This window comes from Aspergillus thermomutatus (assembly GCF_002237265.1).
Source record: "Aspergillus thermomutatus strain HMR AF 39 chromosome Unknown NODE_11, whole genome shotgun sequence".
Taxonomy (NCBI): domain Eukaryota; kingdom Fungi; phylum Ascomycota; class Eurotiomycetes; order Eurotiales; family Aspergillaceae; genus Aspergillus; species Aspergillus thermomutatus.
The window spans coordinates 24,861-47,157 of NW_020798059.1; the positions used below are offsets into that span (position 1 = coordinate 24,861).

General features: G+C 51.3%; 9 protein-coding genes across 9 annotated transcripts; 3 read left to right on the forward strand and 6 right to left on the reverse strand.

The window, feature by feature from the left end:
* Positions 1-155: 155 nt before the first annotated feature.
* Positions 156-1,731, reverse strand: ppe1 (putative ribosomal protein/carboxylic ester hydrolase (Ppe1); the record flags this gene model as incomplete). The annotated part of the gene is made up of 5 exons (XM_026757186.1): positions 156-388; positions 479-732; positions 787-877; positions 936-1,420; positions 1,538-1,731. The coding sequence occupies 5 exons, from the start codon at positions 1,729-1,731 to the stop codon at positions 156-158; spliced, it is 1,257 nt and encodes a 418-aa protein (XP_026618182.1).
* A 1,187-nt stretch (positions 1,732-2,918) lies between these two features.
* CDV56_103848 (uncharacterized protein) lies at positions 2,919-4,579 on the forward strand (the record flags this gene model as incomplete). Its single annotated transcript, XM_026757467.1, has 2 exons — positions 2,919-3,074; positions 3,152-4,579. 2 exons carry the CDS (start codon positions 2,919-2,921, stop codon positions 4,577-4,579), a joined length of 1,584 nt encoding a protein of 527 aa, XP_026618183.1.
* Positions 4,580-5,018: 439 nt separating this feature from the next.
* On the reverse strand, positions 5,019-6,473 carry CDV56_104056 (uncharacterized protein; the record flags this gene model as incomplete). The annotated part of the gene is made up of 1 exon (XM_026757675.1): positions 5,019-6,473. The coding sequence occupies one exon, from the start codon at positions 6,471-6,473 to the stop codon at positions 5,019-5,021; it is 1,455 nt and encodes a 484-aa protein (XP_026618184.1).
* Positions 6,474-6,802: 329 nt separating this feature from the next.
* Positions 6,803-7,688, reverse strand: CDV56_104235 (F1F0 ATP synthase subunit delta; the record flags this gene model as incomplete). Its single annotated transcript, XM_026757854.1, has 6 exons — positions 6,803-6,835; positions 6,895-6,984; positions 7,049-7,137; positions 7,245-7,375; positions 7,461-7,483; positions 7,557-7,688. The coding sequence occupies 6 exons, from the start codon at positions 7,686-7,688 to the stop codon at positions 6,803-6,805; spliced, it is 498 nt and encodes a 165-aa protein (XP_026618185.1).
* A 2,275-nt stretch (positions 7,689-9,963) lies between these two features.
* CDV56_104542 (uncharacterized protein) lies at positions 9,964-11,533 on the reverse strand (the record flags this gene model as incomplete). Its single annotated transcript, XM_026758161.1, has 2 exons — positions 9,964-11,201; positions 11,281-11,533. 2 exons carry the CDS (start codon positions 11,531-11,533, stop codon positions 9,964-9,966), a joined length of 1,491 nt encoding a protein of 496 aa, XP_026618186.1.
* Positions 11,534-11,862: 329 nt separating this feature from the next.
* Positions 11,863-13,364, reverse strand: CDV56_104700 (NCBP3 domain-containing protein; the record flags this gene model as incomplete). Its single annotated transcript, XM_026758319.1, has 2 exons — positions 11,863-13,158; positions 13,230-13,364. The coding sequence occupies 2 exons, from the start codon at positions 13,362-13,364 to the stop codon at positions 11,863-11,865; spliced, it is 1,431 nt and encodes a 476-aa protein (XP_026618187.1).
* Positions 13,365-15,292: 1,928 nt separating this feature from the next.
* Positions 15,293-17,321, forward strand: CDV56_104995 (putative glycosyl hydrolase; the record flags this gene model as incomplete). Its single annotated transcript, XM_026758614.1, has 2 exons — positions 15,293-16,175; positions 16,222-17,321. 2 exons carry the CDS (start codon positions 15,293-15,295, stop codon positions 17,319-17,321), a joined length of 1,983 nt encoding a protein of 660 aa, XP_026618188.1.
* A 547-nt stretch (positions 17,322-17,868) lies between these two features.
* CDV56_105189 (uncharacterized protein) lies at positions 17,869-19,594 on the forward strand (the record flags this gene model as incomplete). Its single annotated transcript, XM_026758808.1, has 2 exons — positions 17,869-18,296; positions 18,409-19,594. 2 exons carry the CDS (start codon positions 17,869-17,871, stop codon positions 19,592-19,594), a joined length of 1,614 nt encoding a protein of 537 aa, XP_026618189.1.
* A 144-nt stretch (positions 19,595-19,738) lies between these two features.
* CDV56_105338 (uncharacterized protein) lies at positions 19,739-21,266 on the reverse strand (the record flags this gene model as incomplete). Its single annotated transcript, XM_026758957.1, has 2 exons — positions 19,739-20,593; positions 20,667-21,266. 2 exons carry the CDS (start codon positions 21,264-21,266, stop codon positions 19,739-19,741), a joined length of 1,455 nt encoding a protein of 484 aa, XP_026618190.1.
* Positions 21,267-22,297: the final 1,031 nt, after the last annotated feature.

Consider the following 22,297-nt stretch of genomic DNA (forward strand, 5'->3'; position numbering starts at 1 on the left):
TTAGGTTCAAATGAGTACAAAGAAAGTCCCCAGCTTTCATCTGTCCAATAATGATTTAATCAAATCCATGTTTGTAAGTCTTACAGCCGAGACATGACAATCCCTCTTTGTCAGGAAGCCGCGCAACTATAGAAAAGAGAAATGTTCTCACTACTCTACGGCTTCTGCGGATGTCGCGTGCTGCCACCACACTGCGAACCAGTAAATGAAGCGCCTGCGCCCTTCTGCATGGCAGCGGAAGCCTGCATATCAGCCACTTTTGGCGGAAGCACGAGCGCGCTCCGATCATTCCGTTTGTAGAAGTCCACCAAGATCTGGGCCGTCTTTGCCGGCAGATCCTCCTGGACGAAGTGGCCCGCTTCGGGGAGGACCTGGAGTTGATATTTCCCTGTTGGGTTGAACATAACATGTCAGCTGCAGGCACGGCACGGCAACGGCAGATACACGGCAAAGAACAGAAACAACTGGAACAGCGTACCTTGCATCTGCCCGATCATCAACTCCTTATCCAGCCGATCTGTCCCGGCTAACAGGAGAAGTTTACCGCCGCGCGCCTCAAGAAATTTCCGACTGAGGCCGATGAACCAGTCTTCCCAGAAGGGCTTCGTGGCTGAGAGGTTGGTCCGCCAGACCCAGGGTTTGGAGGGGTCTGAGGGGGTTTCTTCTCTGTAGAGTAGGGATGGGACGGAGACTCTAGCTGAGGTTCTGTTCCTGATTGTCCGGGAACGTGTGCTGTAGCAGCGGGTTAGTTTTGTAGTCGCAGAGGAAGAGATTAGTTCGACCTACTGCCACTCAATCCCTGATGTCAACGAGGGGAATCTGGAAGGGCGAGTGGAGAGATATTTCTCCATGCTCTGGAGGGCATCCATGGCTGAGCCTGTGCATTGTCAGAAAATCAACCCACGGGATAACAGCCACGGGTCGATATCACATACCTTCGACAACATCCAGCACCGCATAAGCCAGTAGTCTGGAACCTAGCTCGCCCTTCTTCGCAACATCAGTAATGACAGCCCCCCCGAGGCTATGCCCAACAAGAACAAGGTCCGGAAGATCCTTCCAGCCCATTTCCGTCTGGGTCTTGCGGACCACGTAGACCAAATCTCGGTTGAGAGTCTCGAGGCTAAGATCCAGTTCCACCACCCCTCCATCCTCCCTTTCCGCCGACGTCCGGCCGTGGTCGCGCGCGTCTAATGACAGGATCCCAGCTTTAGGGAGGATCTTGCGGATTTCACCCGCGCAGGTCGCAAATGAGAGACCCGATGAACCGGCTCCATGGTGCATGACAAAGAGTGGACCTGAATCGGCAGGTAGCGTGAGATAGACATGGTGGACGATGCGGAGATTGCCGGTTTCTTGGGTCAGAAAGAGCTCTTGGGCAAAGAAGTCTGACCAGCTCAGTGAGGAGGATTCAGACGATCTGAAGAATTCATTAGCAGGGTTTTCGCCATATGAGCACGCCGGAGTCCCATGGGGAAGGCTGGGTGGATGGATCCGGGGATGCATATGCATGCGCAGGAAGACTGCGCTAACGTACCCTTGGCTGGCTCTGGCGAACAGCTGCCTGCTTGGCGAGGGAACCACAGTCCCTGCCGATGAGACTGAAGAGGAGTCCTCATCGTGACTGCTTTCGTCGTGGGGGTTCATTGACGAAGACTCGAATATAGGAGGGGCCTCGGGCGGCAACTTGGCCAGCTTTGATTTGGCAAAAGCCTTGTGAAGATCGCTCATGGACGGTTATTAACTATGATTATGTCCGATTATATATCCCTCTATATTGCAGTCAGAGCAAATTCGTTGGTTGGGGAAGGAAGTTCATATGGATAGCCAACATGCCATCAGGAGATGGCGTTGTGGCAACCGTGGGGTAAGCCCAACATAAACAGGGGTTTTGGCACTGGTCTAGATAGTGGAGAGGAGGAGAAATAGGACTGACATTTACAATGATTTTTATATCATTGATTCAATTGTCTTATTATCAAAGCATCCTGGACATGCAAAGCAGACGTTGATGAATGTGCTACTGTGTGCTTTGAAGAGCATGTGTCTACTTCCTTATCGATAACAATACGGAGTCAACGTTGACATGTCCTCAGGTCCTCAGCATCAACATCATCCCCTCCTGTCCATTATCACTAAGAGACGCTTGGAACCATCGATATTTTCATCGATGGCAAATAAATCTTCAGATGTTGGGATCCTAGAGCATGAAAAGGTTCCAAGCGCCAGTCGTTGATATTGATTCAAACCCCCCTGAAATGGATCCTGATATATATTTCCGCATCGATTTCTGTGCAGTACCTTTCCAAAATCAAAGACACCAAAAAATGCTCCTCTAACAGTATGGGCGTGCACTCATCTCTAGTCCAGATCACTGGCACTACTGAGACCCAACGAGCCTTCTGTTGCCCCTCAGTCAGTTGAGGCTTCCTCCAGATTGTAGGTCCATAGAGAGAGGTACCTCTGTGAGAATGATCTACTTGATTGATGACCTCACCGGGCCTGATCTGCGGGAGCTGGATAATGCATTCATCGGTGGCTCTGGCCCTCTAGCCCTCTAGGATCGTCGATGATGGAGATCCCCTTGATCAGCTGGGAACCAGCTCCATTTCCGGGGGCAAACATTTTATCTATCTACGGCCTAAAAAAGAATCGCAGATCCTGTTTGGTGTCGAACCCTCTCCTTGGCGCTGCCCTCGCTGCGTTCGTCATGACGTCAACTCCTTCACTCCACCAAGGATTCATGATCTATCAGTATCTCAGTGTCTCGACTCTTTCTCATTCATAATTCACCCATCCCTATATATTCAAGTTTAATTTTTATTCTTCGCGTGATATTCCTGGCAGCACAGTCACAACAACTCCCACTGTCATCTATTACTGAAGTTCTACCTATGACTTAGGCCGCGCAGAGGACGATGGTTTCACTGTGGCGGAGGAACGATGACTCGGAACGGGAGGAACAAGGGCGTGAGGGAGATGATGGATCCAGAGGGCAGTATCATGAAGCAGATGAACGGACACGACTACTGCCGAGAGAAAATCAAGCATATCTGAGTCCCGATGATCCTGCAGTAAGTTGCTTCGTCCTGGATGTTGAAGAGAGCAAACCTCCTGTGTTCGTGCTTGTCTAACATATTTTTACTATCAGGTGTCCCCCTACAATCTGTGGAGTGTCAGGGCTCTCAGAGCCTTCTCCTCTTTCTTCCTTGCCGTCAGTTTTGTCTGGTGGACGTTCCTGCTCGTCTCCATCTTCGTCAGCCCTCCAATGATGCACAGCCGTGGCTCTGGCTTTTTCAGTTTCGCGTATACCACACTCACCGTCAGCTACCTCATCATCGCGCTGCTATTCTTCACTGTCCCGTCAAAGGTCATGACGATATCCGGCCTGGTACTATCCATCTTTCTCTTTGTGGACATGTGCATCATCCTCGGCGTACCTCAGCTCCGTGTAGAAGAGGGCTGGGTCGGTATCGCCTCGGTCGTCTGGGTCACCCTGATATCCATTTTCAACATCCTTCAGAACCGCACCGTTGCCTGGGGCAAGAGGGAGGAAGAGGAGCGCCTTACCGGACGAGAGGAAACCCGCCGGTCACTCCGGGAATGGATCGCCGTCCTGTTCGAAACGATCTTCATGGTCGTGATCGCGATAGTCTCAATCCTTTTCACTGCAACCCTGATCATCCGCGCCCGGGATGCCTCCCTCCCCGCCCCAGGACAAAAGTACCTTGTCAACGGTGAGAAATACCAAGTCCACCTCGCCTGTGTCGGCCCCATCAACGGCTCTACCGACGGCAACGGAAACAGACCACCCACCGTCCTCCTCGAAGGCGGCGAAGGCCCAGTCGAGCACTCCCTGCAACCATTCATCGACGACGTCTACAAACAAGGCCTCATCGACCGCTACTGCTACTGGGACCGGCCAGGATACGCCTGGTCCGACAATGCCCCTTCCCCGCACTCCGCCGGCATGGCCGCCGATGCTCTCTCCGAAGCCCTCGCCCTAGCCGGCGAGGAAGGACCCTGGATCCTGGTCTCCTCCGGCATCGGGTCTATCTACAGCCGAATCTTCTCCAGCCGCCACCTCCTCGAAACGAAGGGCATCATGCTCATCGACGCCATGCACGAGGACTACCTCGGCCAAGTGGGCAACGCCGGCCGCGGCTTCCTGCTCTGGCTACGTGGTATCCTCTCCCCTCTGGGCCTGGACCGCATCGCCGGCGCCATATTCAAGGGCCGCACGCGGGAAGACCGCGTCTACGGCCGCAGTGCGTACCAAACGGGCAAATTCCTCAAGGCCAAGTTGCAGGAGAATCTCGTCGCCGAGTCAATGACTGCCTCCGAGATTCAGACGGCGCGCCATGTCCAGATGCCCGATACGCCGCTTGTCGTCGTAAGCTCCGGGGTCGAGGTCCGCAAGAGCCAGAAGTGGGCCAAGACGCAGGAGGATTTGACCAAGATCACCAAGAACTTGAAGGATTGGGATATCGTCAAGGGTGCGCCTCATGAGGTGTGGAGGACCACTGAAGGTCGACAGGTCCTTGAAAAGAGACTAAAGGAATTGGTGAAGGGCAAGTAATGATACACGTCGTCATGCTTCATGTTTCTGGGGTGGTTCTTTTCTCCATTTTCAGTTTGTCTCTCAGATTGTAATAATGTATTGAAATTGGCTTACCGATTGTGATGTCGTCATGTTTGTCCTTGTATATGCGGCCCATCCTATTTTGAATTTCTGTGCCTTGTCTCTGGGCTCTCTCATTTCACGCTATTCAGTTCCTAGGTTCTGAAATGATAGAGCAATTGATAAGGTAAAATTTTCTTTGTCTGATCATTCCGGTCTCACTCATGACTATAGTCCGGCTCACTGGAGATTGTACATGCATAGGAAAGAACGTAGCAGTCTCTTCACTAGAAAGGTATAGCCATAAAACAACCATGAGTTGGGATACAGAGGATCTCCGTTTAAACTCCGTTGCTCCCATATAGTTCTCCGAACCCTGATTTGCAAGTATGAGCCGTCACTTTTCGAATGCAACGGGATCCGAATCTTCCTCTTCCGAATAAGGGCGGTCTTCATGAAGCCTGAATAGACTGTGAAAACCCATACCAGCAAGGAATCGTAGGATAATTGCGAAGACACAGACGAATAGCGATGCAACGGTCATTAAGATCGGATGCCGCATGCCAATGACGAATAGCCGGACGATGTCGAAGCATAAGGTGGGCATAGGGAGGCGGAGTTGGAAAAGACGTGTATACCCATCCATTGAAGTATGGAAAGAAGGCACATCCTGTTCGGAATCTGCAGTACGTTTCCGGTCGGCTGGTAAGACAGCTTCCACGTGCACCATGTATGAAACTTGAAGTAACGAGGAGCACCGCGGGCTGTACAGAGGTTGGTATAGGCTCAATATTATCGGAGTGGAGCTGCTTAGCTTCTGCCAGTGGGGAATCAATCTTGAAGGGCGCGACAGCAAACCAGCTAAATGCTTTGGAAATTTATTCTCTGTCAGTCTGCCAGATGAGGCTCCATAGTCGGTGTTGAGTGACCTCAAGAATGCGATTCGGGAGTCAGGCGAAAGTACAGCCCGAAGCAGTGGTAATCTATCATTGGTAGGTATTGCAGCTGGATATGGCTTGTCTGGGTCGCCTAATAAAACACGGTAGGCATTCTCAGTACCGCGATGGGCGATTTTCCGCTGATGATGAGGCTTAGGTGGGCTTGAATTGATCCATGCCTCCTTCTTCTGCACAGTTGAAGCATTTTTCTCTTCCGAAGGAAGATTTTCCACAAAGCGAGAATGTGGTCGAGGCCATCTTCGAGGCTGGGGAAGACTTGCGCGGGGCGATGGCTTGGTGTGCTTGCGCTCTGGTGAGATTATACTTGCTCGAGGTTGTGCTTGGCCAGAAGGCTTGGAACCCTCTCCAGCAGCATTAGTGAGGAAAGGAGGCTTTGGTGGCCTTGGCGGTCTCCAAATGCTTCCACCTTCGTTTTTCAAAAAGTTGGCTTGGACTTTCTTTGAGCTGCAATCTGGCCAGGTGATCGAGATGATGTTAGGCTTATGTGAAGAGAGCGTACTTTTTCTGTTTTTATCGCGGTACAGGTGCGCAGACGAAAGCTGGGTTGCCTGCTCGCTTTCAGACGCCGGACTATTATTTGGATTTGTGGGCAAGGGTTCATCAAAGACAAAGTGCGTATTAGGCTGCCGACTGAAGGGTATTGTTGGAGTAGCAGCCTTGGCGTTCGTACTTCGGTCATTTCGAACTTCGTCGAGTTCAAGCACATGAGACAGACCCAATCTGGTTGGATATTCGTCGAGCACATTGCGAATGTCGCCTTCCGATTCTGTGAGCCTGATCTTGTTAGGAGATTTTGAAGGAGTAACCGGCGCATTTTCCTGCAGATGCTTCTCCAGCGCAAACTGCAATGTATGTGAAGGGCCGAACTGTTGTTGCGGTGTTACTTGCCCCATTGTCAACTATTGTAGGTATCAGAAAATGGGCGACGGCAGAAGAAGAGACCTGTGAAGCTTGTCAATTAGATATAAGGGATCGAGGGAGAGGATGAAGAATAATAGGATTGCGGGCCAAGTAAGGAAGTTAGTAGATTGCGATTCCATTTGGGAAGGCGTGATCCCCTCGAGTCCCGCACGACTCTCCTGAGGGTTAGGACTCCATGATTCACAGAGTAGGGCACATGGTAGGATAAGGTGCAAGAATCATTGACAGGACCTTGCCGGAGAATTGTTATAATTCTACAAGTTCAGAATTGCAATCGCGAATGGTTATGTACATCAGGAATCTATTTCAGGACGGCTTGAAGGGTCTCCAGAACCTGTGACAACGTTAGTCATTGAGTCTAGGTTCATGCCAAGGTGTTTGCGGTTGACCTACCTCCAGCTCAATCTTAGCCTCAGCAATGTCCTGCTCGCTGCCATTGCCACTGGCAATCTTTTGAACCTCGGCAATCTGGGACTTGACAGCCTGTAATTGAAAGATGACGGTCAAAAAAGTATATCAAGACATTTTCTTCGTTTCCACAACTTACATCGGCGCTGAAGTCCTCGAGGGGGTATGCCTCCACGGCGTTAATGCTCAGAGCGGAGTCAGGCTGAACGACGGCGAAACCACCAGAAACTGAAGAACGCAGACTTGTTAGTGTCATGCTGAAAGAAAGCAATGCGACAATTTTCGTGGAACCGCAATATCGCAGCGCAAATCTTAGCGGGGTTGTCCGGACGTACGGAAGAACTTCTTGTTGGCACCACCCTCCTCAACGATCTCAACAAGACCGGGCTTGAGCTGCTCAATGGAGGGAACGTGGTTGGCGAGGACACCCATCTCTCCGGACTCGGCGGGGATGTTGACCTGGACACTGTAGGGGCAAGCTGGTCAGTACACATTCAAGTCATGGTCAGAATCGTCGGTCGTCGATCAGAAGGGAATGAGCCGTCACGTACACGCCGGTCGACTTGAAAATGGTCTGTTCCAAGATACCTATGTCAGTTTCCAGCCTATACGAGCAGCAGGATGCGCTCAGTTATTTCGGATCGTACCTGGTGAGGAAGGGCCAGGGAAAGCTTGATCTTGTCCGACACAGCCTCAGCGTAACCTCTGCGCTGGAGAGGAACGCGGAGAGCAGAGGGACGAGCCCTGAGGGCAGAGCGAGCGAAGCGAAGAGAGCTCATCTTGCAATGGATGGAAGGGAGAAGGTGGTGATGGTATCCCTCTTGAACCTGGGTCAAAGATGCAAAGGTCGAAGTCCGCATGCCGGTTGTTCCCTAGCGGCTCTTCACATCACGTGACAGAACTCGTCTTTTGAAGTAGGCAACAAATATAACAACCCCGAAGAATTCAACACCAATCTTCAGCCAGCTAATTGAACGACCCTGAAATTGTGTGTTATATACAAGGTCTTGTTGATGGATTGATGATGATGAAAAAAGTATTCTTCTATCATGAAGGGCCAATATCCCTCGCCTATTGTTAGGACATAGACTCCATCGCGCATTGCGCCTACATCGATTGCGAAGCTTTCGTATCCATTTCGGACAGCAGTGGCATGCCCAGGGCCATCAGCAGATTCTTTCAAAAGGAATATCAATGGCATATGCTCTACTAAGGAATACATTGATGTCGGAGACGTACTCCGTACGATTCAATGTGGATCTCTCAAGCACCACGATATATATAATCACGTGATATTCGTGCCTACACGCTGTGTCTTTGATCTTCGTACCGGATATCCCTCGCCTATGCAAATGTATTTTCGAGCTCACAATGGCTTACTGAGCACCTGAACTATTGTTGACTCGCCCTACTACCCTCCTGTAACAAGCAAGCGATCTCTGGCATCATTGTCACTTGTTCATCCGTGCCAAGCGATGTTTAGCAATCAGCTTACTAATCAGGACGGGATCCCTTTCACATTTGCGACCGTTCTTATGAGGGCACAAGTACTCAATCTTGAGAATTGATAAGTTGCCCCCTACAAGGGTCAAGATTGAAAGACAATCATATAGGCAAGAAGTCTCACAGCGCGTAGAGGAACAGCATGATAGAGGCTGGCAGCAAGTGTTGTTGTGAACATCATATACCTTAGCCATTTGGCGCTGCCGCAGTTGGCTGGACTTAATGGACCAATCACGCTAGCCGCTGGAGCAGTAAGCGAAATCCCACACAAATCTTTCCAGCAGCCCTAGCCTGAATCTTTTGGGGGTCTCTAGCCTTCTGCTCAGTTCAAGGACATCTTCAATCCGCCAACTCATCGTCAACCCGTTTCTTGTTGCGACACATCCCGTCAAGATGGCCAGTACGTTACCTGAAACCCGGCTTTTTGGAATTCTCGATTCGATTTCATACCAGCACAATCTCCCTGGACGGTTCGGAAATCGCTGACGGTCATTTGCACTTTGAACAGAGTCCAAGAACGCGTCTCAGCACCACCGCAGCCAGAAGGCTCACCGTAACGGGTTCGTACAGTCCTCAGCAATATTGAAATCGGAATACTTCAGTCGGGAGGAAGGATTTTGTTGCAGTGATGAGTTTGACATCACCGAATCGGTCTTGAATGACTCGCGACCAGCATGCAACTTATCCACCAACCAGCTTTTTCAAGAGGGGAAAGACAGGTCGCTGATATTTGCCGTTTGTTTCCAACAGTATCAAGAAGCCTAAGACTCACCGTTACCCTTCCCTCAAGGGTGTTGACCCCAAGTTCCGCCGCAACCACAGACACGCTCTCCACGGCACCATGAAGGCTCTGGTACGTTGATCTTGACTGCTGCTGAGTCGGAGGCAGCTGGGTGCCGGAGGACATGGCTAACAATCCTACAGAAGGAGCGCAAGGAGGGCAAGCGGGAGGTCGCATAAATTAAATCATCGAAATTAAATGGGAAGCGATTTGAGTTGGTTTAACGTGCGATGACACAAAGCGTCATGTCGGAAGAGCCTGGCTGGGTTTTCGCGCGACGGCTTGTTAAATAACACAAAAATGGATTCGATTCCACGACTTGGCCATCATGAGTGCCTGGAGCATGATCTTGGTTCTACGGTTGGGGCAGGAAGGCACGAGCCGCTGTTCGTCTTGCATCGTCTTCGTCCCGATTCGATTCAGTCTTGTTTTTGCTTTCTTCTACACCGGGATCGATTGTCCGTCGTCCCACTCGTACATTCAGGCATATGTGTGTACAGCTTCGTGTCTTTTTCCATGCGCGATTGCTGAAGGATTATTCAACGTGCCGAGAAGAGATCCCATGCCCTCCTATTACCAAACACCCTTTCCCTTTCTCTCCCGTGGCGAGAGGGTGCATGGACGGAGGGCTACATACTCGTAAGCAAGATAGTTCTGATAATTATCATTATCTTCCGATTTTCTTTCTGTTTTGATGACGGTTTCTGAGCTCCGTCATACGTTCCAATTCAGAGGACCTGCTTCAAGACCTCAATAGTCTCAAACAAGATCTACACCCTCCAAACAACAAGCCTCTTATCAAACCCACCACTTACAAGCCACTCCTCTTTCACCACCTTGCCGTCTCGCTGCACCTCAACCCAACCAGCCCAGATAGCCCGTACCTTCGACCCAACCTGATGCCCATCTTTCAACATCGCCGTAACCTTCCCCGTCATAGTCTCCACCCCCCGAATCACCCCATCATCGCCATTCACCCACAGTCCCGACCCATCCGGCCGCCAAACCACCTGCGGAGTGGAGTAGACCGTCTGCGGCGCAAACGTATTCGCCTGGATCATGATGGCCGCATCTTCCCGGTTCTGAAGCGCAAGCGCAGCAATGGCCTGCGTGGCCTGTGTCTCTGGCTCCGCGGACGTACTGCCCAAGGGCAGAGAGGACTCCGACGACTCCGACGACTCCGACGACCCCTGCTTGGGGAATAGCAGGCGCACTATGATAACTTTCATGTGCGGGAGGGTTGAAGTCGCGACAGCTATGAGGCCGGGGTCGTGCGGACTCAGAGCAAGACATGAAGGGGAGAACGCCACCCAGGCGTTTGAGTGAGGGGCTAGGTTCTGCTTGCCGAGGAGCCTGCACTTGCTGGGTGTGTCGGTACTCGTCGATGACGGGACGCCGTAGTAGAAGAGATAGGTCGAGTCGCGCCGCGAGGCGAGCAGGATGAGTTCCTGGGTATCTGGATGGTGGACGAACAGGATCGATTCTGGGTTGGTTAGCAGGTTGATGTGGGTGACGGGCTCGTTGAGCTCCACGCGGTCAGGATCTCCTGCTCTGCTGGGGATACGGAGACGGTAGAGTAAGATCTTGGAGTCCCAGCCAGCGGTAGCGACCCATACGACTTTCGTTGTAATTTCGTCTGGCTGGTCATCTTCTTCATATGCAATCACCTTGACTGCATACTTGGCATGATCTTTACGGCGGGACAGAATCTCAGCACCCCGTTGGAGAAGAAGCTGACCGGACATATTGGTCATAAGGACGTATTTGCCATTTTGGATATGCGCGTATGACAACACCGGGGAGTCAGAGTGTCCAGCAAACGAAGCGACAACATCGTTGCCTTCGTCTGTCTTGAAAAGGTGCACTTGTCTATCTGCACCCGTGGCGACGATGTAACGTGACGGGGTATCATGATTCTCCTTCGGACTAGGATTGTGCCAGGGCTCTACCGAACATGCCAACAGATTGGCAGAGGTTGGTGTCTGGATGACATTTGGTGTTGAGGGTGCTGGGTTGTGTCAGCAAACATAAATATCTCCCGGCTACGTCGAAACCGCAAGACAGCGAGGGAACGATTGTTAACCGACCTGGAACCGTCCAGACGTCTTTCTCTTCATTTTGACCGTATCGCTCAAATTTCAAGCTCTCATCAAATGTTTGTTTCTCCTCGAGGATTCCCTCGATGGTCCACTCGCTCTTGTCGTCGGTCTTTCCATCCGGTTGCCCCGCGTTGGCTGGAAGTCCCGCCTCTCGGATGAATACATTCAGGGTGTCTGTATAATTATTCATACGAAGAAAGCGGGCCACTAGAATACTGGCCAGCTGTGTTGTTGCAGTCATCCTGCCGAGCTGGTGCGTCTGGCGATTCGGAATGGTTGACAAACGAAGACGAACGAAGGTCAAATCGCTGTGAGCGAGTTCCATTCCTAAAATAATAATGCCTTACAAGAACGAGGTACTCCGGAATGAAATTTTGACTGCTTCATGCAGGAACTATTAGAAATCGTCATACTAATACAGTTTGGATAGAAATTTGAACTAGTTCAAAAGATTCGGACGAATTCAGTATGCAATGGTATCAGGCCATCCTTAGGTATTTAGAGCAGAATGAAACAAAAGAGTAGCAGATTCCAAAATTTTAATGCTTCATGCGAGAGCTTTTATTCCCCTTAGCCAAACATGTCCTCGGCCCTCCTTCGAGGGCCTCCTCGTCCTTCTATCTTATCAGAGAATAACTCTTTGCCGGCATTGGAATTGTACTTGGAAGGGAACAGCTCTCGGACAGATGCGCCTCGACCCTTGATTGAGATACCGTTGGCCGCACCTCGAATCGAGATACCCTGATCCTGGCCAGCTGCTCCACGAATGTTGACACCGTTTTGATTCGCCGAGTCGGGAAACAAGTCGAAGTTCTTATTGCGCGACGAGTTCTGGTCCCGAGCGCTATCAACCAGGGGCACGGAGATTCTCCTCGAGAACAGATCTGCTGTCTCATCCGCGGCATCGATCGCATCCGAGCGGCGATGATTGCTTTGTTTGCTTGGGAAAAGTTCCTTCTTGAGGTAACTAGACGTTGGTTTGTTTGGAAAGAGCTCGCGGGAATTGGAATCGCTGTCGCTAGTACGAGAGGGGAAAAGCTCCTTGCCTTGGTTGCGACGGCTAAGCTGTGGCGAGCGCTCCCGGAAGCGACTTCGTGTGCCGCGCTCCTCTTGCTCTAGACGACCACTCTCGGCCAGCGTGTCACGACCTGGAGAGGCGCTCCGATTTCGAAGGCGTCCAGATGAACGTCCTTCGTCAGGGAAAAGCTCCCGGTGTCCGCTCCGTCTTCGTCCGTCGCGACCTCTCTCTGTGTCTGAATAGTCGGTGCTAGCACTTGGGCCTTCATCATCGTACATATTAGCGCTGAAATGTTCGTCCGCGTCACGGTCTCTTCGCCGTCGAAGCTCCCGACCGTCGAACCGTCTCCGTTGATAGTCACCATCGCTCGAGGTTTCACCGCCTTGACGTCGTCTGTCTGCGAGCTCTCGTCGCAGCTTCTCCCGGGGGTCGTGTTCGGGGTGCATGAGATAGAATCGACTGGCTTCGTATGCCCGGGGCTTTTTGCGATCGGTCTTCACTGCCGACCTCACTTGAAGCACAGATTCGGGGTGGGTTGACAACGCCTTGGCGGACCGTAAGCGCAAAGCTGGGAACGAAGATGTATCTTCCTCTTCGCTGGCCTGCGTAAAAGCTGCCAGAGCTTGCAGGCCGACTTCGGGGGATGAGTAAATGATATTTGCGGATGTATCGTCGATCCATTCGATACGGGAAGGGATTTCGCCAGAGAAGTAATCCGTCGCGAATTGTTTGATATTATCCGTAGTTAAGTCGTCAACACCCCGTACGTGAACCTTCTCATACTGCGCTTCAGCCGTTGTGGGATCGACCAAGCCGTCCTGACCAGTGACTGTGGCGGGCGCGGGTTCCTAAGGAGGGTTGAGATGTGTTAGTAACCACAAGAGAGCAAAGCAGACGAATTGGGATCATTCTCGCTCACTGTTTCAATTGGCTCCGGCTCTGGAAGTGGTCCGAGGTCAATATCCATGTCGATATCCATAGAGGCGTCCATGGCGATGGAGGTTGAGTGAGCACCGTTTGCCGGGTCTGGCTGTGTCATGCTGGCAACCTCCATGATGGAGGAGAGAAGGTACGTGGACAAAAGAAAGTCGGCAGATTCGTAAAGGCGGATGATCTATACGAGAAGTGACAATCAATTGAGGGGCCGTGAAAGACGTGGAGTTGATAAGTATGCAGCGAACTGAAGCAGCAGTGAGTCCAGCTGGTGATGAAGTTACTTCCAGGTTGCCCAACTGGGAAAGGCGTCGGGCGGAGTAGAGCTCCGACTCCGCCGCATATCAGGTCTGTCTTCATATCAACCAGCTGATAGGTATATGGTCTTCACCGACGAAGCAATTGGATTTACACTCTATCTATGAAAGGTAACATTGAGCGAAATATGGCTTTGAGCATGGTCTAGCTGTTGCAGTTGGATGACTTGGTCTATTCGAACAACACTGCGGACGACTTTGCATCCTCTCTGGCAAGCTGGAGTCGTTCGAGGAAACGTTCATTGAACTAACATTCTCTTTGCGCTACCATCTCGTCATCGCCTGATCTTGTGAGATTGGACAGCTCGACACTATCCTCCTGTAGTGAAGCTGGAATAAACTGGCGATGAGCTTCAGGTTGATGACTGACATGCAACAAAGACTACTTACAAATCTTCAGTCTGACTTCATTGAGTCACCAGATAGACTGCCTTTGTCGCTGGGATTGCGGCATACATGGAAATCAAGTTTGCCTCATCAACATGCTATCAAAGGTTGTCAACAAGATTCAGAGACTCAGGTCAAGTCTGCAGGCCTCAATCTACTACTCCCGTGCGAGCACTGACGTGAATCCCGCCAGTGCGTCATTGTTGCTTTCGGTTTTTCCAGATGGTGTCTGATTCAAAGCTCAGATACATTGTTCCTAAAACATTTCCTCAAGCTGCAGGATAATCAGAAGGATCATACGCGAAATTCGTCGAGTTTACTCAGACGATGCTGCGTTCCTGTGCCAGTATTAGGCACATCCTGGGCCTTTGGCTATACTGACAGGGCTATACTGACAGGGCTATACTGAGATAGACTTGCTTGTGCCCGTCTTGACTTTCAGGCCGGATTATCTTACATAGGTACACTTATGGCATGGCAAAGGAGAGTTGGCTAAAGGTCTTCAGTCGGCTCGCCCAAGATCTGGAGCGTACTCTATCTGCAGTCAATGGAATCAGAACCTCGAATCAATCACGGATAGCAATTATTGTCAATTTCCTGGGTCTTCCATCGTCCTGGCTTTTGTACGAGCCACTCCTGATACCATGAAGGGAGAAATGCAGTCATAGTGAATGCAATAGGAGGAGGAGTATATAAGACTTGAGCCTTGTTAGCTCAGACTCAAGTGTCATTTGCTACGCTTTTGGTAGATTCCCAGGTAGTGAGGGCACCATCACTTACTGTTTGCGCAGACTGTTTCAAGAGCATCAGTGAAGACTTTCGACTTCCCCGCTCGAACAATCATCCTTCTCCCCGTTACGTGTCCCGCAAATTTGCAACATTCCTCAATTTAGGCTATTCTCCAATACCTTAAACCTTTATTCCAGGACTATAGTCCTATGGATGTGGACGAACAGCGCGTCTCCGCTTCTTTGAGCTCCAAAGGATTAGTTGGTCGTCTCCCCCACCTCCACCTCCACCTCCACCTCCACAGGACTTTTTCCGAGGACATAAGCGATCAATTGCAGCCATATATCGCGCCTGCAAGACCCTCTTGCAGCACAAAAACTATGACAGGCTCATAGACAGCTGCGATGGAGATGATGTGGACCTCCGTTCCACATTTAGGGATGATGCGCTGGCCAATCTGGACTCTGACTGAAGACGCAGTGCAGAGACCACCTTCTCATATCAGTGAGCTGTACCCCAAAATAAACGTATTTCTCTCTGTGCCACTCATACTTCTAGCTTTGCGAAGAGACCGACAGACGTAAATATCGAGCTTTGATCACTCACTTTGTCCACTATGCTTTACGCTGAAGACGGTAAGCTCGTCTACCGATTTGATGACCACATTCTTTGGATCCAGCCATGGAGCGAGAATGCTTTCCGTATCAGAGCTACAAAGTTAGCGTCTATGCCATCTGAGGATTGGGCGCTATCTTCGAAGCCGAGCACACACAAGGCGATCATCGATACCCCCGCCGGCAAAGAGGCGAGTATTTCAAATGGCAAAATCAAGGCGGTTGTCTCCCAACGAGGCAAGATCATAATCTACAACTCCAAGGGTAAGAAGCTCCTGGAAGAATATGCCCGTCATCGTCGTGATCCAATGGACCCGAAGTGCAGCGCCCTCGAGATTGAAGCGCGCGAGCTCCGACCAATCCTGGGAGGAGATTACCATCTCACGATGCGATTGGAGTCGCTAGACCCGAAGGAGAAGATATACGGTATGGGCCAGTATCAGCAGCCTTATCTGAATCTCAAGGGAGTCGACTTGGAGTTGGGACATCGGAATTCCCAGGCTAGCGTTCCGTTTGCTCTCTCCTCTCTTGGGTATGGTCTTTTGTGGAACAATCCCGGGATCGGACGAGCCGTGCTCGGAACAAATATCATGAGTTTTGAGGCATATTCGACGAAGGTCCTCGACTACTGGGTTGTTGCGGGTGACACACCTGCGGAGATCGAAGAGGCATATTGCAAGGTGACAGGGCATGTCCCGATGATGCCCGAGTACGGCCTTGGATTCTGGCAGTGCAAGCTCCGCTATTGGAACCAAGAGCAGTTGCTCAACGTCGCGCGAGAGTACAAACGACGCAATGTTCCTTTGGATGTTATTGTGATTGACTTCTTTCACTGGAAGCACCAAGGAGAGTGGAGTTTTGATCCCGAATTCTGGCCAGACCCAGGTGAGTCTACTCCAGCCGCATGAGATGCATCGGTAGTTGCTGATAGGGGTGGTTGCGACCACAGATGCAATGGTGAAAGAACTCAAAGAGATGAAGGTGGAGCTCATGGTCTCCATCTGGCCCACAGTCGAGAACCTATCCGAAAACTACCCGGAGATGCTCGAACGCGGTCTACTGATCAGACATGACCGCGGCCTTCGAGTAGCTATGCAGTGTGACGGCGACATCACACATTTCGACGCGACGAACCCCGAGGCGCGCAAGTATATCTGGGAAAAGGCGAAGAAAAACTACTACGACAAAGGGATCAAGGTCTTCTGGCTCGACGAAGCCGAGCCGGAATACTCGATCTATGACTTTGACATTTACCGCTACCAGGCTGGCAGCAACCTACAGATCGGCAACATCTTCCCCAGGGAATATGCGCGGGCCTTTTACGAAGGCATGGAGGCCGAGGGACAGAAGAACATCGTGAACTTGCTCCGGTGCGCCTGGGCCGGCAGCCAAAAGTACGGTGCTCTCGTCTGGAGCGGCGACATCGCGTCCTCGTGGGCTTCCTTCCGCAACCAGCTGGCCGCGGGCCTGAACATGGGCCTCGCAGGAATCCCGTGGTGGACGACGGATATCGGAGGCTTCCATGGGGGCAACCCCGCTGATCCCGCATTCCGGGAACTCTTCACCCGGTGGTTCCAATGGGGTACGTTCTGTCCCGTGATGCGTCTGCACGGTGACCGGGAGCCCAAGCCTGCCGATCAGCCGACCGCTCCAGGCGGCGACAATGAGATTTGGTCCTATGGCGAGGAGGTGTATGAGATCTGCAAGAAGTACATCGGAATTCGTGAGGAGATGCGGGACTACACGAGGAGTTTGATGAGAGAGGCGCATGAGAAGGGCACGCCAGTGATTCGGACTCTATTCTATGAGTTCCCGGGGGACAAGAAGTCTTGGGAAATTGAGACGCAGTATCTGTTTGGGGCCAAGTATCTTGTTGCGCCAGTTCTCGAGGCCGAACAGCGAAATATCACAGTGTATCTGCCCGCAGGAGCTTCATGGAGGCTATGGGGGGAGGAAATGGTGCGTGCTGGAGGTCAGGACGTTGAGGTTGCGTGTCCCATTGAGACGATGCCAGTCTTTGTCAGGGTATAGACAGTGACATACCAAGCATTGCTCATCCACCAGCATGCTATCAATAATAAACTTATACTAGGTCAGGGTAGGTTCCAAGTTCTAAAATCTAAACTTAAAATCACAGTGATTCAGTACTAACTAGTTAAGAACTCACCCAAACTCAGACCCAAATGCAACTCTAGGATCTACACACTATGTATGAAAAGCAGGTCCAAAAAAAGAGGGATTTTGTATCTAGGAAGGGCAGGAGTTCATTTAACGCAGGAATCAGGCTAATGAGGCTATCTAAACTATCCCTACAGACCCTACTAGACTGTCATATTATAGAACATAAGTAATTACAATGTCCCAATCACATTAGAAATTAATTTTTGTTTAGAAATGCTGTTTAAGGGGTAAAAAAGTAGTTATATTCCAACATGATATGGCGGTTGATCCACCCAATACCAGACATCCTATCCTCCCTCACATCTCTGCCTCTCTCCTTCTCTCGACTAGAGGCTGTATCAATCCTTCTTCCGGTGGGCTGACTGTCTGGATATCTCCAGTGCCTCCTTCTATAAGAATGTCTCTCCAATCCCTCCCAGACGAAGTTCTCCTGCTCATCCTTTCTTACCTTCCATCACATGCCGATGCAGCGGCGCTCTCTCTACAATGCCACCGTTGGCATCGTCTTTGTGACATGACCAGTCGGCGCAAATACCGCCGAGTAAAGCTACGAGAGACCTTAGATTTGGCTGTGGCCTTCAAAATTCTCCGGTCGATTCTCAAAACCCCTCAATACGGGCGGTACGTTCGCCATATAGAGCTGAACCGATCCCCATCATTAGGATATGGAATCGTGCAGTCATACACAGTGAAGGCCCCTGAGCGGTCCCTCCGACCAAAAGACCAGGAGCGCTTGACCGAGGCTATCCGGCGGGCCGGCTTTGAGTCACCGCAAGAACAGGAGAAGATGCTCAACATCCTACTACAGAATCCGGCCAGCATGGAGTATGATTTTCCCCTTCCCTCTCCCTTCTTTGTTCTTCTACTATCTCATGGTGCGGCTTTCATGTCCTCAAAGCAAATGAGTTCTAAAACACCCGAGCCTGACTTTGACTAGCCATCATGACCCGCGAACCCCGTTTCTCGCCCAGGCATTGGCAGCGTTGCTGGTCAGCGTCTCGCCACTGTTGGAATCGCTAAATTTCTGCCCTGTCGGCCAGGAACATTCGAGGCTGTCGAAAGTGACTGCGCAAGCTAATGGGACTCCTCTCCGGGCAACGGATTATTTCTTCAAGCATTTCCTAGACCGTGCGAATAGTGGCCCGCAGGAGACTATGCCATTCCTGCATAACCTTCGCAAGGTTCGATTTCTTGTCGATCCTGATACAAGCATCTATCGCTGGTTCTATTACCAGCCCTATGACCTGTACGGCAGCCTTAACTTGGTGCGCCGGCTGCCCGGAGTGGAATCCATCCGAGTCGACGCCATTATGGGCACGGAGAGTGCCAGTGTTGAACCCCCGCCCCAATCAGCGAATTATACCAGAATCACCATTCGAAACTCCAATTTAGATTACCATCATCTGGTGCAGGCCATCGAGTCGGCTAAACTGCTGGAAGAGTTCACCTATGCGGTTGGTGGCCGAGGTTCGAGCGATGGCATGTTGAGCATGTTCAGTCCAGATCATGTCCTTCGGGCTCTCCTCTTGCACGGTGATTCGTTGCTGGATCTGGATTTGGATGTGGAGGCAGAAACTCCACTGGCCGAGACCTTCGACCCCGGCCTAGGACAAGTTTTCTTTGCCAGTGACGGCCCATCGTCGAGATCCCACCCCGTTTATCGGCAGGAGTGGGCAGAAGAACTCCAGGAGCTCGAACCGGAGGATGACCCAGTCGGTTGTCGATCGTCACCGTGCTCTCTTCGTGGGTTTACCAATCTCAAGAATCTGAGCCTCGGAATCCACCTCCTCTACTACCTGGCTCGAGGATTTGGTCCCAACCAGGTGGAGGATGCATCATTTGCGATCGTGGATCATCTCCCACCAAGTCTCGAATCACTCTGTATCTACGGGTACGAGAAGGGTATGAAACCGCAGGTTAAGGGTCTTCCGGACGACGTATTTGATTGGCAGTTGGAGAATCTGCTCGCCGATAAGGACAAGAAATTACCACGATTGACATACATCGAGGGGATTGATGAGTTAATCGAGAATGCAACCTCGGTGAAGCAGCCGCTGGACAACGAGGATGATCTGTGGGAGAGGGAGACGGATGATGAATGGACCGATCATGAGTATGATTAGGTAGGTGTGTCACGAGCTCATCTAAGTCTCTGTGGGTGAATCCAGGTTCAAAGGTCTATGGTAACGACCGTCTCGTCGTGGATTATCATTTAATAGTGATATGTACATAAGTGGATCGACCGACCCGTCCTGCTTTTCGGCGATCTAGTCCGGGATACTGTACGGAAGTTCACCACTACCTCCCCTCAGCGTCGTCTGCCAGAAATCACCCGACTCGTGCGCCTCCCGTTCATATAAATTCATCCCCACCGGACTCGACACCATGCGGTCCAGCGAATCGACCAACCGGTACTCCCAATCGATCTTGGTGCCCAGTTCCCGCGCCAGCATATTGCAGCGCACCAAAATCTGCCAGCAGTGGTCCAAATGCTGCCGTAGCTGCGTCCGGTTCCGTCGATGAAGTGGATCATGCGGCACAGGGAGCTGCGAACGCGATCGAATATACTCCGTGCAGGCCGTGATCTGCAGAACCAGCTCCTGCGGCAACCTTTTCGCCCGAAGATATGCTTCGACCCGCGCCACGTCGGCCGCGCTTCGGGCCTGATGCTGGCCGCCGGCTGCTCCCCCCTTTCCGCAAGCCAAGAACTCCTCAAAGGGCAGTTTGCCGTACGGGAAACATTCGTCCCAGAGAGAGAGCTCCGATATATGTTCCGGCGTGGTCTCACGCCCCCAGCGGTCCTTTGCCACCTTCTCGCGCAGCTGGGCAAGGACGGGCCGATCCCAACCGCGCGAGACATGTAGTCTGGAGCCAAAATGCCCCTCCAGGCCGAAAAATTGCCGGTGAGGGTGGCGAGAGACGTCGCTTTCCGACCCGTCATGGGTCCAGATCTTGACAGTCCGCTGATACATCCGCGTGGCGCGGTACTCATCGCTCCTTTTCTTGTTTCGGGCCTGCCGGGACGCTGAGTCCCAGAGCTCGGGAAAGCAGTAAAGGATGTTTAGTAGGAGGTAGATGTTCAAAGCAGCTTCGAAGACTTGGTCCCAGCCAAGATCCGGGCTCTATAACCAGTCAGACGAGTGCCCATTTTGTGACATTGATGCAGGACCAGGCCAGAAAATACGCCCCACTCACCATACATCGACAATGCTGCACAAGCATCGATTCCTCCAAATTGTTATCCGGTTGCGCGCACAGTCGCAGCACGGTGTCCATCTCCCCCAGAACAAGGAGTGCGTTCAGCACCTGCAAATTGTAGAAAACCTCAGTGTTGTCGGCGAAGAACTCGTAGCAAGTGTTGTCATGGAACGACCGCTGGAAAGCGGCTCCCCTCCGTTCGTGGTATGGCAGGGAACACCCACAGGCAAAGCTCTCGCTGTCGACATGCCGGCACAGACCGTCCGTCTCCCGGATTTTATCCTTCAGCGGCCAGTTGTAGGCCTTGCACCATCGGGAGGCGAGGGGGCGGATTTGCTCCGCCACGTGGTCGTTCAGGATCAGCTCGTCCGGCGTGAAGGGATTGTACTGGTCTGGATATTTGCGGCGCTCGCACTGCGTATGTTTTTCGAGAGTCCTTACGAACGATTCGATAAAGGAGCCGATTTCCCGCCCTTGCGTAGGTTTGAACCGAAAGTACAGATTGGAGACTAGGTCTGCCGCGGGGTAGGAGGGAGAGCGGTGGATGAGGTTAGCAGCTAGGATGTTCCAGTTGATGTTGTGCTCTTCGTGTGCCATTCCTGTCACCCTGAATTTCTAGACTTGGAAATAGAAGACTTTGGGGGAGTATACATGGGTGGTTACCGTGGTTTTATGAGCGCAAAAGATTACAAGGTACGATCGTACGGTAGCTTGACGACAGAGGAGGCGATTGAGCGGGTCATTCCCTAGACGGTTGAGTTTGAATGAGACAAGTATAGACAGCGACAGTTGCTGCAAGCCACAGTCGATGTCCTCGGAACAGAGCCGGGGATAAGATTAAGCTAGGTACTTTTGAGACTCCGATCAGCGCCAAGATGCAGTATGAATCAGAAGGCTAGCAGCCGCCTCGTCTGCCAAGATCTTGAGATTTTACATGCTAGGCCTCTAGAAATTGGTTATGCAAAACGTCTGCACTATTCATAGGATGGCATCCACAAGCGGCGAACAGAATGACTGTAGCATCAAAGCTAATACAAACAACTATATGTGGATGTTTCAAAACTAGCTTCAGGTTAGTTCTGTTTGACAGAAGAGTTAATAAGAGGTTAACTATTGCTTGGTTGATCCAAGCCTTGTACTTTGATATTGATCAGCAATTCGCCCGCCGGCATGTTACAGTTTTTCCAGATTCAAGATATCAGATGCGGATATAAGTCATGATGCAAAGACATTACTGTGGATGCTCATCAATTTCTGTCTCAAGGTGACAACTGGAAGGTGGTGTATATCAAGCTATTCTATGAGAAAGACCGTGTCGTCCCCATTGACGGATGCACCGTACCGCACTTTGACCCGGCCGAACTGAAGAAATATCCAGTTGGATATCAGTACCTGGCAGTGGCGCAGGCGCGTCTGGGACATCCAATCTGGAATGATCTGCCGACGATGAATAACCAAGGGTTTTCTAAGTTATATAAGGCCATGGACGCCTGGCTGCAGGGAAACCCAGTGGGAGATCTGTTGGAGATTCCAAAGACTGCAAAGGTCAGATGCTGAGTGTCACATGGCTATCTAGGTGAATGGCGGCTAGATAGCACTACTCTTGGAAGAATATAACTATCTTTACA